The sequence below is a fragment of the Kwoniella europaea genome, chromosome 1 (assembly GCF_036810445.1).
Source record: "Kwoniella europaea PYCC6329 chromosome 1, complete sequence".
Lineage (NCBI taxonomy): Eukaryota > Fungi > Basidiomycota > Tremellomycetes > Tremellales > Cryptococcaceae > Kwoniella > Kwoniella europaea.
Genome location: NC_089487.1, coordinates 16,576,703 through 16,593,372, shown reverse-complemented (window position 1 = coordinate 16,593,372; position 16,670 = coordinate 16,576,703). Strand labels below are relative to the sequence as shown.

General features: G+C 46.5%; 7 protein-coding genes across 7 annotated transcripts; 4 read left to right on the top strand and 3 right to left on the bottom strand.

The window, feature by feature from the left end:
* Positions 1-654: 654 nt before the first annotated feature.
* V865_006321 (glyceraldehyde-3-phosphate dehydrogenase, type I) lies at positions 655-2,255 on the top strand (the record flags this gene model as incomplete). The annotated part of the gene is made up of 7 exons (XM_066230080.1): positions 655-751; positions 817-882; positions 945-1,417; positions 1,474-1,609; positions 1,674-1,766; positions 1,818-2,141; positions 2,209-2,255. The coding sequence occupies 7 exons, from the start codon at positions 655-657 to the stop codon at positions 2,253-2,255; spliced, it is 1,236 nt and encodes a 411-aa protein (XP_066086177.1).
* A 273-nt stretch (positions 2,256-2,528) lies between these two features.
* Positions 2,529-3,529, bottom strand: V865_006320 (uncharacterized protein; the record flags this gene model as incomplete). Its single annotated transcript, XM_066230079.1, has 3 exons — positions 2,529-3,181; positions 3,241-3,321; positions 3,388-3,529. The coding sequence occupies 3 exons, from the start codon at positions 3,527-3,529 to the stop codon at positions 2,529-2,531; spliced, it is 876 nt and encodes a 291-aa protein (XP_066086176.1).
* A 357-nt stretch (positions 3,530-3,886) lies between these two features.
* On the top strand, positions 3,887-6,236 carry V865_006319 (uncharacterized protein; the record flags this gene model as incomplete). Its single annotated transcript, XM_066230078.1, has 7 exons — positions 3,887-3,931; positions 3,987-4,671; positions 4,735-5,292; positions 5,351-5,427; positions 5,483-5,790; positions 5,860-5,989; positions 6,060-6,236. 7 exons carry the CDS (start codon positions 3,887-3,889, stop codon positions 6,234-6,236), a joined length of 1,980 nt encoding a protein of 659 aa, XP_066086175.1.
* A 437-nt stretch (positions 6,237-6,673) lies between these two features.
* V865_006318 (tartrate dehydrogenase) lies at positions 6,674-8,105 on the bottom strand (the record flags this gene model as incomplete). Its single annotated transcript, XM_066230077.1, has 6 exons — positions 6,674-7,099; positions 7,158-7,333; positions 7,391-7,542; positions 7,595-7,690; positions 7,747-7,969; positions 8,039-8,105. 6 exons carry the CDS (start codon positions 8,103-8,105, stop codon positions 6,674-6,676), a joined length of 1,140 nt encoding a protein of 379 aa, XP_066086174.1.
* Positions 8,106-8,560: 455 nt separating this feature from the next.
* Positions 8,561-10,300, top strand: V865_006317 (uncharacterized protein; the record flags this gene model as incomplete). The annotated part of the gene is made up of 4 exons (XM_066230076.1): positions 8,561-8,773; positions 8,847-9,245; positions 9,304-10,071; positions 10,133-10,300. 4 exons carry the CDS (start codon positions 8,561-8,563, stop codon positions 10,298-10,300), a joined length of 1,548 nt encoding a protein of 515 aa, XP_066086173.1.
* Positions 10,301-12,528: 2,228 nt separating this feature from the next.
* V865_006316 (uncharacterized protein) lies at positions 12,529-14,965 on the top strand (the record flags this gene model as incomplete). The annotated part of the gene is made up of 7 exons (XM_066230075.1): positions 12,529-12,548; positions 12,603-12,738; positions 12,798-13,362; positions 13,417-14,284; positions 14,341-14,572; positions 14,629-14,813; positions 14,878-14,965. The coding sequence occupies 7 exons, from the start codon at positions 12,529-12,531 to the stop codon at positions 14,963-14,965; spliced, it is 2,094 nt and encodes a 697-aa protein (XP_066086172.1).
* A 175-nt stretch (positions 14,966-15,140) lies between these two features.
* On the bottom strand, positions 15,141-16,597 carry V865_006315 (uncharacterized protein; the record flags this gene model as incomplete). The annotated part of the gene is made up of 9 exons (XM_066230074.1): positions 15,141-15,239; positions 15,307-15,444; positions 15,510-15,539; positions 15,614-15,683; positions 15,730-15,912; positions 15,989-16,088; positions 16,145-16,198; positions 16,253-16,447; positions 16,510-16,597. 9 exons carry the CDS (start codon positions 16,595-16,597, stop codon positions 15,141-15,143), a joined length of 957 nt encoding a protein of 318 aa, XP_066086171.1.
* Between the last annotated feature and the right edge of the window lie 73 nt (positions 16,598-16,670).

Sequence of the window (16,670 nt, the reverse complement as noted above, 5' to 3'; positions counted from 1 at the left end):
CCTTCAAATCGACCTCGCAACAGATTTATGAATGCAAGTGGGTACGTGGCCAAAGACCGGTGTGATGGTTATATCGAATCCTTCCGGTTGTCGAATTACCAAATCACCACCAGCTGGGATTACCTCTTCAGATCGTCCCAATGTAAGTACATTTTTACATTACCTGGATCATTAAATACTATTGATCTTGGATTGAAGTACCTTGATGAGCCAAGATTATTTCTGGGTGGGCGAATAATATGTTGTTGGTGTTGAGTGGACAGGAAAGTGTAGTAGTGAATCACGTATATCCAGTATGGCTATTCACGTGCAGCTCGATCAAGTATTCGGCGTCTCGCAAAGTTTCAGTTTTCTACTTCCGTATAAACCCAGAAACGATGTTTGCCCCGCACTACGAACTTATCAACGTTGTGCATTAGTTGTATGGTAATGAAAAAGCCGATATTCCAGAATAAACCCAATGGTTCCTCGAATGAGCAGGAACAATCACCGATCACGAACTGTGGGGTCCCCTCTTCCGTATTTCCAGAACATCAATCCGTTTTACCCGTCCGTGGGGTAACGAGCTGAATCGTTGATAGAGGTTATACGGGGCGGCACAGAGTTGATCCGCGCGTAATTTCGAATTCAGATGAACGAGAGATATATAAATAGATGGGTGTCTATGATCAATATGTGGTCATTAGATCAGCAACGGTCATACCGACGAAGCAGTATACTCAAGAAACGTACTTGATTGCAAAAGCCAACAGTGAGTGTTATCTTTGAAACAGTGTTCCATAGTCTGAAATCAAGTCCGACTAACATCGTTCGCAGTGCCAATCGCTGTCACTGAACAATCGTCACTTCCGAGAGTGGGGATCAATGGTTTCGGTCGTATAGGTCAGTCATGCATCCTGATAAACATATCCGCTATGCATCTATATATTGATAAGAAGGTCTAGGTCGAGCTTTATTCCGACTGTTACTTGAAAGAGAAGATCTATTACTGGTGGCAGTGAATCACACCGCACATTCCTCTGAACATCTGATGACGGCAATTATGCATGATTCAACACATGGAAGATTCCGATCAGGGGCCGACCTGTCCATCTGTCCTGAAGATCATCCTAGTCTTCTCAAAGCTACACCTAACAACCCTAAACCTTCAGCATTGATCTTCCGAGGAAGGATTATACATTTGTTTTCAGAGAGGGATGCCACAAAATTAGATTGGTCTTCTGCCAACGCGGACTACATTATGGAATCAACTGGAAAATTGACCACTAAGGAAAAAGCCGAAGTGCATATCAAGCATGGAAAAGCTAAAAAAGTTTTGATTTCGGCACCAAGTAAAGATACATTGAATTGCGTATACGGTGTAAATCATCATGTGTATATTGGAAAAGATGATGTCTTAAGTAATGCTTCCTGTACAGTGAGTCCCAAAGTTTCACGAAGATAAGACGGCAGCTGATTCATGTGTTTATTCAGACAAATTGCTTGGCGCCTTTAGCACTCGTTCTTCAACGAGCCTTCGGTGTGGAAACTGGAATGATGACAACAATTCATGCAAGTACAGCAAGTCAGAAAGTGCTTGATGGATTCAGTACGAAAGATATCAGACAGGGTGAATCTCATCTTCACAGTTTCCATAAGTCTGAGCTCGAAGCTGATGTTGAGCTCTGAAACAGGTCGTTCGGCTATGGGAAATATCATCCCAGCGACTACAGGTGCAGCCCAAGCAGTAGTAAAGGTTTTGCCAGAGTTAGCAGGCAAATTCCATGGTACGCCATTCTACCTTTTGACGGATGTAGTGGTACTTACGTTATGACTAGGTATATCCGTTCGAGTACCAGTAACAAATGTTTCTCTTGTTGATTTGACTGTAACACTATCGACACCTGTTGCATCCAAGGAAGCTTTGATTAGACCATTCAGAGCAGCGGCTGCCCGAAGACCAATCCAATCGAGCACTCCTCATCCGGATGGTCCAGCTTTAGCTGGTGTATTGGGTGTATCAGATGAGAAATTAGTTTCCTCAGATTACCTATCTTCGACTCAAAGTAGTATCCTAGACGTCGATGCGACTGTCATGCTGAATGATAGAACCGCAAAGATAGTAGCTTGGTATGATAACGAATGGGGATTCTCCTCTCGAAGTAAGTAATTGTTACCTCCAGCCCAAATCTTGAAAGAGTATGCCTTCTAATGTGCTACTGTGTATAGTGTGTGATCTTGTCGCTTACATGGCTAGGAGGACGGAGGAAAATTAATCGTGGCTCCAGTGCTTCCTTGTTTGATTTATGACCGTGGATTTGTAATCGTTATTATGGGATTATCGTGTTTTACCTGTTATTATCGTTTCACCCATTAGATATGTATCAGAGTTTGAGTTACTACATCGTCATGTTTGGCCAATGCAAGTCAGTGGAGATCACACATTCCGTATATCATCATGTAGTATCTCTTGAGATTCAATTCCTACTGACCAAGCCACGGAACAACGCCGCGTAATATGACATACAGATACATGCGCCAATAGATCCTTAATCCTCCTCGACGTTCACCACCTCTCTCTCAGATCCATATACCAGTCTCAGACTCTGGACCACCGAATTCCTCTTCCCATAGAGTTCGTAACAAGGCATATAGCGATCTACGAACAATCTGACCTCTTCATCTGACATACCTGATCCCCCATTATCCCTCTTCATGTGATGTTCTTGTTGCAATCTCCATTGATAGACATACCCCCAATCTAAGGGTGTTATCGAAATATGACAATCGAAATAGTTGTTTGTCTCTTTATTCAATTGTGTAAGATTATCGTTGACTTGTAATATACTTTCCCAATCATGTTTACTTGCTGTTTTCCCAACTTTCCATAATTGTCTAAGACGATCTTCTGGAAGACTTTGAAAACCTAACGACCACCCCTCTAGCATGAACACATCTAAATCAACCGGATTGATGGGGATTGTAGATTTGGAACGATCACCACGACCATTGAATAAACTTTTATCGAAAATCGGTAGAGCCACTGAATTAGCGCTGTTCGGCAGCGGTTGTCGCAACTGTTCAAGGGTATTCTTGAGTAGCCCAACGTCATGTGTACCAGGTGGTCCCCTACCTTGAAGCATCTTATTGGAGGAATGGGTAGCTGCTATTTCATCCAATCCTTCACGATCAAGGTAGAAATCTGATTGAGCTGATTAGCTATTCCTTCCCCAGCCCATTATGCGAGCTGCGTAGACTCACCGTCGAGTGAAGCGACAGCTGTTGTAAGCTTGAACGAGGATGATAACAGCTTAACCAATGCAGCTGCTAAGGTACTTTTACCTGAACCAATGTAGGAAATATCAGCTTGCAAAATCAACTCGACTGGTGGACAGATCCTGAACTCACCAGCTCCTTGTGGTCCTTGCATGGACACGATTAACGGTCTACCCCTGCCCTTTACATGTCCATGATGCTTTGCAATGAACTCAGCTATAAGCTGAGCTTTATGAGACGTCAATCTGGTATCTATTGTTTCTGATGTAGACATTCCATAAAGTGAGAACAATTGTCGTGTTTCCTGCCCTAGTCAGGGACTCGCACGCACCCTTATAATCCCTCTTCAATCCTATTTCCGGCTTACTATTCCCGGTCCGAGAATGAAGACGCTGGTTTGCCGCTACGTCTGGAATTCTCAAGGTGCGGAGGTAAGTTAGTCCACCCGATTTACCACCAATAAAGCTGCGCGTGGGGTAACACACGTGATTTGCGAACTATGCATGCAAAAACCATCAAGGAGAGTCTCGTGGGTCATGCTCGTTCTAGGATGATCATGCTCGTTCAAGGGAGATGTAATGTGTTTCACGTTTTATCGGAAATACGAAACACCAAGCAAATATGAGAGGTCATGGAAACTTCGACACATGAGCGAGGACGCTTTTACATCGGCCCTGTGAGTGCACACCATAGGGGGAAGCGGTTGTGGTACTGACATTTAATCTTTATAGAATGGGTTCCCAAGATTTGCTGGATCAGCTTCGGGAGTTTATCTAGCTGATACAGTACGATCAGATCTGATCTCCAAAGATCATCCAACGCCTGATCCAGGTATCGAAGATGCGTTCATACATCGCAATCACGATGAACCACGTTCAGACGAAACGGCATTATACGAGATATATCTTCTTCGATCAAAAGATATGTTAGAAGAGGAGTTACTTCGTACCCGACTTAATCGATATTTCGCGTTATGGCATCCGCTTTTCCCGTTCTTAGATGGAGCATACTTGCTACAATGCTTCAACAATTCAGTGAAATTAGCTGAGATACATAAGATGGTACAATCAAGTGACCCTGATAGTCGTGACAACGGAATCACATATGATCAGATATCAGCTTTCGAGGGCCTTACTCCAGAACAATCATTAGCTTTGACAACCATCTTTCTAGCCATATTTACGATAGGTGGATTGGGCCTTGATGAAACCGAGAGCAACGTAAACAGTGCATCGAAAATACCTACAATACATTCAACTTCTCAAGCTACAATGCTAGGTCATTTGGTGGTCGGGGCATGTCAAAATTCCAGAATCAACGATCTGTTCGGTATACAGGCCCTTCTTGCCATGGAGCTACTATTCTACGTGAAAAGGACGTATCGGCCCGCTATGCATTTATCCGGTGTTATTACCAGTAAGCTGTCTAGCTGATTTCCTTGAACATACAGTGGTGTGGCTGATAGATACTTGTTCAAAGAGCTGGCATACGAAGCTGGTCTACACCGTTGTCCCGAGAGATACGCTACTACTTTCACTGAAGCTACCGGTAGAGACCTGAGAAAAAGGGTGTTCTATTCCCTTTACGTCCTCGATAGACTTCTCTCGGCCGACTTCGGTATTCCTCTCATGTTGAACGACTCAGATATAGATACCTGTATTCCAGGAGGTTCAGAAAAACATACGTTATCGGAAGTCGATCCACCAAAGCCTAAACGGTCTGCACCTCCTCCCTTCGAGCCAGCAGCTTCTCCTCCAAATCCATCAATCATCCTGACGGATGATCATCGCGTTAGAGGGACGAAGCGAAAATTCCCCGGCGAAGATACAGGTGAAGTTATATCACCAGATAACGCTTCTTGCATGTCCACCCAGTCGAACACGCTTCCTTCAGTGACCTACCAGCCTATTCTCGAGGTTGCTGCTATACAAGCAAAAACTCGCCTGCTTCCCGCATATTCAATCAGTATCATGGCTCGAATGATAGGCCAAGCAATGGAACAATTCAACAAGTCAGTCTCCCATAGGATCATCGATGGTACGTCTTCAGTTTCATAATGATATTTCTCAACATCATATTGATTTATCCGAAACAGGGAACGAGGTTCTGCATTTGCGGAGTAGTCTTGATGCTTGGTGGAATGACATTGGTCTGGACTGCGAGGCAGATACTGTACGCACATCGCCCACTCAAGATTCTATGTTTTACCTGATTCATATTACCTTAGGAAAAACCCAAAACCCCTCTTGATCCTCGTCGTCAAATGTCTACCCTATTTACCTGCTTATATCATTCTCAAATCGTTAATCTAAATCGACCAGCTCTTTCGCTGCCTCCTTCACAGATTCAACATGATCATGCTCTACAGGCTGCTATAGGATCCGTTCGAATCATATGCTCAACCCTATCGAACTCTTTCTTTAAGAACAACGATAGTCTATATTGGCCTGGGTACGTGGACATGGTATTTCTGGGGAGCTTGATTTTAGTCTATGGAGCCAGGAGAGAACGAGCTCGTAATGGTTCAGCCGCATGGTGAGATGTTTTCATACCATGAACAAGGTTTTCGAGGGATTATACACTGATTGGACCACGTTTCCTCAGGCTCATACGGGATCTCCGTCGAGCGTTGAGAATTCTGGAGCATTTCGCCAAACGATGGCCGAAGTTGGACAAGTTTAGTAGAGTGGTACGAGCGTTAATTGAGCGAGAAGATCCTGCTCACATAGGCAACGTAAGCCTTGAATCCAATGTGTCTGCATTGCCTCGTAAATGACTGATTGTCAACCGAACATTCAATATAGCAAACCACTTCGGCAAGTATAATACCTAGTGTGAATGAAAATCAGGCTATGCCAATCACGGAAGAACCGACTTTCGACTTTGCGGATTGTTTTCACTTCGATTTTGATACTTTTGCCCTAGAGCCGGAATCCATATGGGCGTATCATGTATCAATGCCTCCATCTCCTGTGCTGTAGCCTGTACCGCTTTCTTTTTAGTTTCAACTGTATTTTGCACCATAGTATTTCGATGCACAATCTGCCAGTAATTCCACCCTGGTCCTACCTCGGAGATCTCTCATCAACTTATGAACATCGTGCCGTGATGCATAGCTATCGAGCATCCCATTCAAGTTTTGAACCAATGTTTTTCTGATCTGTCGAAAAGCCCGAATCAGGATACCTATCCGTTACGTCGCTTATGACTCGAATCTATGGCTCACATAATTCCCCAGGATATATACCTTTGGGTCACCCTCAGGCGCCTCTGTGATCGCAATTCCAGATTGACTTTGGAGGGGATGTATGTAGTACTCGAGAAGTGAACGAGGCAAAGAGTGCATGATTGTGTAAAATAGATACGATGCTAATCCTAGATACATGAATACAAAATAAAGAAACACCAATCACCACGGTCACAAAGCTTTGATGCGTTGAATTACAGCTTCGGTGACTTCTTGCGTATTGGCTGCACCACCTAAATCTCTTGTCGAGATGCCATCGGCACAAGTTTGTTCCACGGCTTTCATGAGAATCTTGGAAGCCTCATGTTCACCAAGCCAATCGAGCATTTCACAAGCACTCCAGAATGTTCCTACGGGATTTGCGATGCCCATCCCAGTGATATCGAATGCTGATCCGTGAATTGGCTCAAACATGGAAGGCATGGTTCTAGATGGGTCTATATTTGCCGTAGGAGCTATTCCAATTGATCCGGCCAAAGCGGCGGCCAGATCGGAGAGGATGTCGGCATGAAGGTTGGTAGCGAGGATGGTGTCGAGGGATTTAGGGTGCAGTGTCATTCGTACGGTCATCGCATCGACAAGCATATGGTCCATGGTCTATGTAAACTGATCAGCTGGATCCTCGACAATTAATCGCGGTGAGTATCTGACTCACAACATCAGGGAATTCTTTTGAGACTTCATTAATGACTTCATCCCAGAGTACCATACCATTTCTCATAGCATTTGACTTTGTAACGTAAGTTAAAAGCTTTCGAGGTCTAGATTGAGCGACTTGAAAAGCATATCTGGCGATTCGTCGGATTCCAGTTCGAGTGAAAATTGTGACCTCTAAGAAGAGACGTCAGATGTGGATATTTCGACGTACAGTTGTATGCCTAAACTTACCAGTACCAATCTCATGATCCAAACTTCTGTGAGATCTTCCACCGTGACCAGCATATTCACCTTCGGAGTTCTCTCGGATGATACACCAATCCAGTTCTCCCGGCTGAAGGTTCTTGAGAGGAGAACTGGTACCTGGAAGAACTTTGGTTCGTCTAGATACCCTGTCAGCTTAGTCACCGATAGTGAAGGGGAATTGTTGCTCACCGTACATTGGCATACATGTAGGGTTGACAGATTGCGAGTCTCAAGCCCCACAAGGAGATGTGGTCAGGGACATCGGGAGCACCGACTGCACCAAAGCTAATATGTTTGATTAGCACTGGGGCTGTCTGTGAGACTTAAAAACTAGAACTTACAAGATAGCGTCATGTTTCTTCAAGATTTCTATGTAATCTGCTGGTACGTAGCTTCCTGTCTTCTTGTATCTGTCTGAAGACCAATCCAGCTCGGTGAAATCCACATTGAAAGTTCCAACTTTCTTAGCTACTGCGTGAACGGCTTGGACACCCGCTTCGATGACTTCAGGGCCGATGCCATCAGCGCCGATTTGTGCGATCTTATAAGTGCTTTTTCTTTCGGCTAGATTGGGTACAAAGACAAGTGAGAATGATTCAGTCCTCGATGAATTCGGAGTTGCTTTGTGCTCACGTTGGATTGCATAGCCCTCCGGGAAAGCAGCTGTTTCATTGACTGGGTAAATAGCGATAGGAGACATCGTAAAACTGATGAGTTACAATAATCTCTTGTGGATTTGTGGAGTTGCATTATCGATTTCCCTCATCAGGGCGACATATATATGGGCGAGTCAGACTAGACAAGTGGACTAACGTTTCTCCGAAATCACCGTTGCACATGACTGACAACGCGGCGCGGAAGTAAGTGAATGCGCGATTTAAGCTGAGACACTCTTCACTGCTTAGGCGGAGGTGCGGACGAACCATTCCCCGCTTGAACGTCCTGCGTGTGAGACCGATTCCTGAGAGGTGCCCCAATCAACCTCGTATCGCTTCCGGAGATTAGAAACTCCACTAAGCTGGACCAACTGAGTGCTCTGCAGATATATAAGGCGAAGAAGATCAAGCTAGGAAGTCTTTTCTCCCCAGGAGCCCCAACACTTCTTTTGTGGAGCACACTTACCATATCTTGGCAATAAAACTCTCGTCCATCAACATGTCGAAACTCAACACTTCTATGGCAACACCCAATCAGGGAGAGTTTATGGCTGACACAGATTTCAAAAACGAATTTGATCATGTCGAGGCTGTCGATGATTACATCACGACCCAAGCGGGAGAGGCTAACCTTCTTCATCAAGAAATTGAAGCTCTGAAACGTCTCTCAGAGGAAGAATATGCAGCTGCGCACGCCAAACTTGTTCGAAAGGTGTGTTTTTTTCCCTCTGAGCCAGCACCTCTCGATGGCAAACATCCTTGAACTGATTCACGTTCAAACGCAGATCGATCTCCGACTTCTACCTGTGTTGTTCATTCTTTTGATCTTAAACTACCTCGATCGAAATGCTTTGGCTTCAGCCAGAGTACAAGGACTGGAAAAAGATCTTCACTTGAAAGGCGACCAGTTTAACATCGCAGTCTCCATTTTATTTGCCGGTTACATCCTGGGTCAAATTCCCTCCAATCTTATCCTATCTCGAGTTCGACCTTCGATTTATCTCTCCGTGTGGGTGGCTTTGTGGGGAGCTGTATCTGCATGTACAGCTGCTGCGGACAACTACAATCATCTACTTGTTATCCGATTTTTCTTAGGTGTGACCGAATCTCCTTACTTCCCTGGTGCTCTATTCCTTCTCTCATCGTGGTATACAAAGAAAGAGTTGGCATTTCGAACGTCCATCGTAAGTTGACACCTCCTCGAAGTCTTCACAAAACCCTGATTGCCTGGGTCCCTCTTAGCTGTACACCGGATCACTTCTCTCTGGAGCTTTCTCGGGTCTCATCAGTGCGGGTATCCAAAAAGGCCTAAACGGTGTCTCTGGGCTTTCCTCCTGGCGATGGATGTTCATCCTTGAAGGTGCTGTAACAGTCGCAGCGGCCATTGCTTCCGCTTTTATTCTTCCCGATTATCCTGCCACCACAAAGTGGTTATCCAGCCGTGAAAAGGCCATCGCCGTGTATCGTTTGGAGAAGGACGCTGGTGTACGAGACGAGGAGACGATGACTCTTTTCCAGAGTTTCAAAGCCGCTGCCATGGATTACAAGCTGTACCTTCTCGCTATCATCATTATCACCAAGACCACTGCCGGAGCCGTTACTCAATTCATTCCCACCGTGGTCGCCACTTTCGGCATGTCCAAGGTCAACACTCTCTTGCTCACTGCGCCCCCTTACCTCTTTGCTGCTTTCCTTGCTCTCACAATATCATATACATCTGATCGAAAGCCCGAGAGATGTTTCCATCTGCTCACTCCCATTGTGTTCGGTATGGTCGGATTCATTATCGCTACGACAACCACAAAGACAGCTCCACGATACTTCTCTCTTTTCCTGATGATTGGTGGGATGTTTGGTTCTTACAATGTCGCTCTCGCTTGGATCTCTTCAACCTTCGCTAGACCTCGTGCCAAGAGAGCTGCAGCTTATGCTACCATCAATTCACTGGGTAACGTAGCTCAAATTTGGTCACCGTATCTTTACAAATCTACCACTGCTCCTTCGTACCACGTAAGTGCGCCGACTCCAAATGAGATGTTGATAACGGTAGGCTGACACTCAATTGCCATAGCTTGCCTTTACTGTCAACACCGTTATGGCTGCGGTCGCCGTTGTCTTTTGCGTTGTATTGAGATGGTGTCTACAACGTGAAAATGCTCGAATGGATAGATTAGAGGTTGAAGAGCCCGACACAGAAAGGGGCCACATCGCACAAGATGGTATCAGATATGTGTTATGATCGCTACCCACCCTCATCCAGCATCACGCTGCTGGTCGAGAGACGATTGTCGGAGTTTTGGAGGGTCTTGGATTGACAACGTTGACACCTTGCCTGTATATAACATTTTGTTGATTGACTGGCTATTCATATGTATAATCCATATGTAAAATCCCAAATATGAAACTGCACGATCTATCGATAGAAGTATACTACACCAATGATAGTAATCCATATTACCAGAATAGGTCAGCTGTTTGTCTAGGCTCTTCTGTGTTCACTTGGCGAGACATATGGCGAGTTGCGCTCGGTGATATAGCGTAGGCCGAGGGGGATTGCGTGCCACCTGGAGACACAAAAGAATCAGAGATACCTTGACCATTGCTTGGGAGATATTCGAAAGACTGGGTCCGCGCCGTAGTTGCCAGATCAAAGTTGTGATCATGAGCATCATTGGCTTGGCTCGAAGAGAGTGTGGGGAGTAGTGAAATCGCACTTGAGGCAAGGAAATCGAGATTCGATAAAGGTGATGGTGCATTTCGATTGTCGGAGCTTAGTACAAGATTTGCTTGGGGCGGGACAGACTGTTCGCTGTGCCTTATGGGTGAGTTGTTTATCAAAATCTCATCCATGATTGCGACCGACGATGCTGTTCCAGTTCACATGTTAACGTAAATAACAAACGAGTTAAGTGGTGTGAGAATGACTTGCCCGGAAGCTGATACATGTACTCAGGACTCGGAGGGGATCTGAAGGGTTCTTCGAGACGATCTAATGTTGCAGTATACCTATCAAACTCAAGCAAGTCTTTGTAGGTGTTCAGTGGCTTTTCATTCCATGTTTCAAGGAGTCTGGGCCGTTCAATCGAAGCGGAAGGAGCTGGAGGGAGAGGATTGTCCATCTGCGAGTGGTGTCAGAAGGGCGAGACCATCTATGAATGCAAAGAGAACCAACCTTTTCATTCTCTAGCTTCTTCTCCAACGCCGCTCGCACATCGCTCGTGCTCATAAGGAAATACAGGGCGTTTTCCAATTGCTGTACTCGAACCTCGCATGCTCTGAAACTTCCAGCAGTTGGTCCCCTAGACAAGGCAGATCAGGAAGAGTCGATTCGGATCTTGTATGTCTTATCTGGGGATGATACGCTGCTCACCTTTTCTGTCGGTTTGTAGGATATTCGCAAGCGTGTCCAGCCTTCATGCATAGAGCACAAGAAGGTCTTGCATGATCACACTGGAAATCTGAAGTCGTCAATGGAACACACTCGCTGCACACCCTATATCACTCACTTTCCTCTTCTTCGATGTACAGCGTAAACAAGCTCTACCCGAGGCCGACATTGCTCCACCGAAGCACGGGTCGTTGAATAGCAAGATATTGAGAAGATGAACATTGGTATGCGGAGTTACTTAATTCCTCATCCCATGACTGACTTGGTTTTCATAGATACACGTGAGCCATTCAATCACCGGCGACTACCGCTCCGATTTTTTTTTGAAGTCTTCCAAATAAATATTGAAGTGGGAATCACTGATAGCAGAGCTGTTACGGGGTACTTTGCACTTCAGAACAACGGATCCAACGTTAGAATAGACCTACTGCAGCTTGTCGCTAAAAAATTGAGAATTTGAAATGAACGGGGCCACAGCGGTGACGTGCCATAGTCCGGAGGAGTGAGATAATGAACATCCTCATCCAGATCTGGCCTCAGTACCTGGCCAATGCAACGCGCCTGACGGCGTAACAACAGGCATGAATACGTAAGTAATCATTCGGCCTTTTGGGCCTTTACCAAGATCGCCGGAACATCCTCTTCCGGTTTTAGTTTCTAGAATGTTTAGCCTTTCTTCATTCCGCTCTTCTACTCCGTACTACATCCAGGAGCCTTATCTTATCCGTATGACAGGAGATCGCCCACAGACAGAGAATAGTCGGTCTACCTCACCTCATGTGGACATCAGCGCGAACAAATCGGGCATACGGACTGATAGGGGAGACAGTTCTCGTCCCAACAAACGCATCAAAGTCGCTGCAGCTTGCGACGAATGCAGTGAGCCTTTTCTGGACTCAATTTCTTGGTCACATCTTATATATGCTTCCTTTTAGCTGACAGATGATCCTCTTCCGACTGTCCCAGAACTGCGAAAGGTGGGGTGCGATGGTCATCAACCATGCAAGAGGTGCTCGCAGGACGCTCGACCCTGCATTTACGGGAAACGGGAGGTGAAATCGGCTTTGACGCGAGCAAGAATGACAGAACTTGAAGAGAGGTGGGTAGCATATCTCGTTGTCTTCCGTCACGCTAATACTGCGGGTTGTGATAGGATTGAAGCTTATGAGCGATTGTGGAACACCGTCTTTGAGGGCTATTCCCTCGATGATGCGTATATGGATATGATCAATCGCGGTGTCAAGGATGCAGGTGATCGTGCTAGAGCATCCATGCTGATCGAAGGAACAGTGAGTTGATGTTCGCATATGAGAAGTCCATGCGGTACCACTGGCTATGGGTGATCTAGCATTCTCGGGGCACAGCGAAGGAGCCAAATCAGCATCAGATTGAACCTCAAGCAGTCTTGGCTCCACCTCACTTGACCGAGCCTCACATTCCCGGAACTGGATTAACACCGATCTTACCTGCTGTATCATTCCCGCCGACCCGTCTGCCTTCGACCGAACCGGACCTGCTACGTCAACACTCCGCTTCAGATGGAGACGATGGGGATTTTGAGTGGCAGGAGGAGACCAATCGAGATCCCGACCCAACGGCCGATCATCAGCAAGTAGGAAATCTCGGCATTCAGTCCGACGCAGGGATGGCGAGCCTTAGATCTTCTGGGAAAGGTGCCAGCTATCTAGGCTTGTCCTCAGGAGCGACTTTTCTCAATGCCATAAGAAGGTTGTCGCCAAAGTCTGTGCAAGGTCTGACACCAATCGGAGCATTCGTCACTTCCGGTTCATTAGTCATGGGTGGATGGTCAGGTATGACGCAAGAGTGGACCTCAAGTCAACCCAGTAAAGAAGTCATACTTCCACCATCAATGGAATCAAGACCGTTAGTGGACAGCTATTTCCGGTATTTTCGTAAGTGTCAACACCATTCTACTCCATTTAACCTGGTTAATTGGTGCACAACAGATCATCTCACTCCGCTGGTGCACGAACCGACAATCCGAGCACAGCTTACTGGTGCGCTCCCTATTGTCAAACCCGGGTCAGACGTTCTCATGTACATGATCTTTGCCATGGGGGCCCTAGATCTTGCGCAAACTGAAGAAGACGATCATGGCTATCGGTATTATCAAATCGCACGCCAATCGATGGACCGTCAGATATTGGAGGGAGGGACATTGCCTCTTGTGCAAGGATTAGCTATTATGGCGAATTATTTGCAGCGGAGTAATCGACCCAACGCTGGCTACCTATGTCTTGGAATGGCTATACGTATGGCCACCGCCTTGGGGCTACATATACCAGCCACAAGTAATCGACACACTCCTCTAGAAAAGGAAATTCGAGTAAGGGCTTGGTGGTCCATTGTCACCCTGGAAGCTGGGTGCGCTGTTACTTTTGGTCGGCCTCATGCTCACAGCCCCCTTCAACTGGCCCGCATGCCTCTACCTATCAACTGTGACGACGAACATATGACGGTTTCTACCGCCATGCAACCCGCCGAATGCGATCGACCCACATTGTACACCGCCCTCATTGTTCAGGCTAGATTGGCCAAAGTGACATGCGGCTTACACGATCGCATCCTTCAATCACATCCCGCGCCCTCGGTCGATCAAGTGAGGCGCTATGATCAACGCATTGTATCGGCTCTTCAACATGATTTGGGGTCCATGCAGATGCACACCAACGGACCGTATGATCTCGCCAGAGCAGTGCAGATGTGGAGGACCAGGGATTTCCGAGCGATATTACATCGACCGATACTGTTGGCGGCAGCGTGGGACACTAGCGGTACCAAGGCATCATTACCGGGGATCAGGGAGTGCATCGAGTAAGTTTCATTGAACCCCCAATTCGACTTTGAGTGGGGCTTACATTTTCGGTCAGCTCGTGTCGTGATCTCGCCCTCGCCAATCTCCAGGATATCGAACAATACGTGCTCAACCATCCGAATCACGAAAGAGGCTCAGAATGGTATACGCTGTACTTCGCCTTCCAGGCATCATTGACCCTGCTCCTGTCCATCGTGTGGGAGCCACATCATCCTGCTGCCAATCACTGGGGAAGCGTTCTCACATCCACGGCCTCCTGGTTCAGGCAGATCCGATCGATGAAGACCGTAAGCTTACCCAGTTTTAGTGCTCATGGTGATATATAAGGCTAAGAACCATATAGCTCGCATCTTCCTATGCTTCTGTACTGGAGAGTGTGGTTGGAACAGTACCGTCTCCTAGCATGATAGATCAATTGATACAGGCAATCGGCGATCCATCGGCAAGTACGTGGTCAGAGACAGGCAATTCGTCAAACGCCAACGACAGCACAACCGATCAAAGCGGACTAGATTTTGAGCGATATTGGTAAGTCGTTCACTGCCAAAAGCGAACGGTCCTGCTGGGAAGTTAACGATGCACTGCTCAATAGGATGGAGCTCTGGGGTAATGATGCTGCGATAACGAACAGCGTATGGCCAATATCAGGTACAGATACTCAGCCCGGCTGGCAGTTCTAGCGATAAGCGTCCGTATGAGCGTCCGTATGACAGTATTGCGCTCTCAATATCACGGTTGTGAACACGAGTGAAAGAATTGTTATTTATTACAGTGATGTCATGCACGAGGTCCATTCACAGTATGAAGACGCGGGTCACTGCTGGTTCTTAGAAAGCTAAGACAAGCAGCTCGACATTAGTACGAAATGTCGTTAACACAAAGAGGAATTGACTTACCGGATTCTAACAGCCATCCTCCATCAATAACGACCTCAGCTCCAGTGACGTATTGGTTCTAGTACCAGAGGTACAGGTCAGCGTTCATGCCAGACGAGGAATAGAACAAAGTGAAAATAGCTTACAGTGATAAGACCGAAGATGCATTGAGCGTAGTCAACCGCTTTACCAGGTCGACCAAATGGAATTCCCCATTGCTGACGGAACTCGTTGTAATGAGCCTCAGAGCCGGTGTTGTTCTCAGGAGGGATAACAGTCATTCCCTGGAGCGGAAAAGGGTAAGTTGGAAGAGTCGATCATATATTTGGGCCGAAGATATGAAACTCACAGAAGGGAAGTATCCAGGGCAGACTACATTCTGCGAACAGAGGGGTATGAGTATTTCCGATCAGTTTCAGGATCTCGCGTATATAACTGTGCAGAATTACCCACCACTCTGATACCGAGACCTCTTCTAGCGAATTCAGTAGCTTGTTGATGGGACAATGAGATTGTAGCAGCTCTGAGCACGCAATCAGTACTAGTCCAGGTTGGATACCATCACTCACTTTCCTGCGTTATAGTTGAATTGACCCCGCTGAGAAGTCTTCGTAATACCAGACATTGATGACAGATTGACTATGTTCCCTGGTTCTGGAAAGCCGCCGACCGTCTTGGCGGCCGCTAGCAGTGGGAGGAAAGCGAAAGTTGTGAAGTGATAAGAAGCAGTGTTGATCTTGTAGGTTTCGAGCCTGCCCAGAGGTATAAGCCCAAGCCTTGTTGCATCCCAATCCCAATGAAGGGGGCCGACCAGTATCAATTACTCACCAAGTCTCAAAAGTCTCCCCCTCGAACATCTGCTTGGACAACCCTTCGGGGGTCTGCTCACATGCGTTGATATCTGTTGCGCCGAGTGATACACCGTGATCTATTGGTGTGTCAGCCAAGGTCCTCCATAATCCTCTTTGTAAACGCCCAACTTACTATTTATGAGTACGTTGATCCACTTCTCTTTAGCTTGGACCTCTCCAGCGAATTCTATGGCTCTCATCAGACTCCAGCTCACATCATGATGGGTGGAGCTTAACTCACTTTTGATACCCTCTTTAGTACTGACATCCGCTTGGATAGCTACTATACTTCCCTTGCCCTTGTTTCCGAGCTTCTCATAGCTTTCAACAGCAGCTTGTAGTGGTTCCGCTCTCCTTCCAGTGATGTAGACTTTAGCACCATTTTCAGCTAAAGCAGTTGCGGTCACGAGGCCCAAACCGGTACCGCCTCCAGTGACTAAGATGCGAGTCAGCTACACGATAACTAGTCACTTTGCAGACTGTTATGGGCCTACGAACCTACTGCGATCCAACCTTCAACTTTGAAGAGGCTGGATACTTCTAGTCCACCTGGTCCTGTGCTTTTGAAGAGAGCGGTCGCTGACATATCGGATTTCAAGTTTATCGAAGTAGGTATTCCAGATCTATTATCACAGGAACATGGGAGCTTGCGAGCTCGG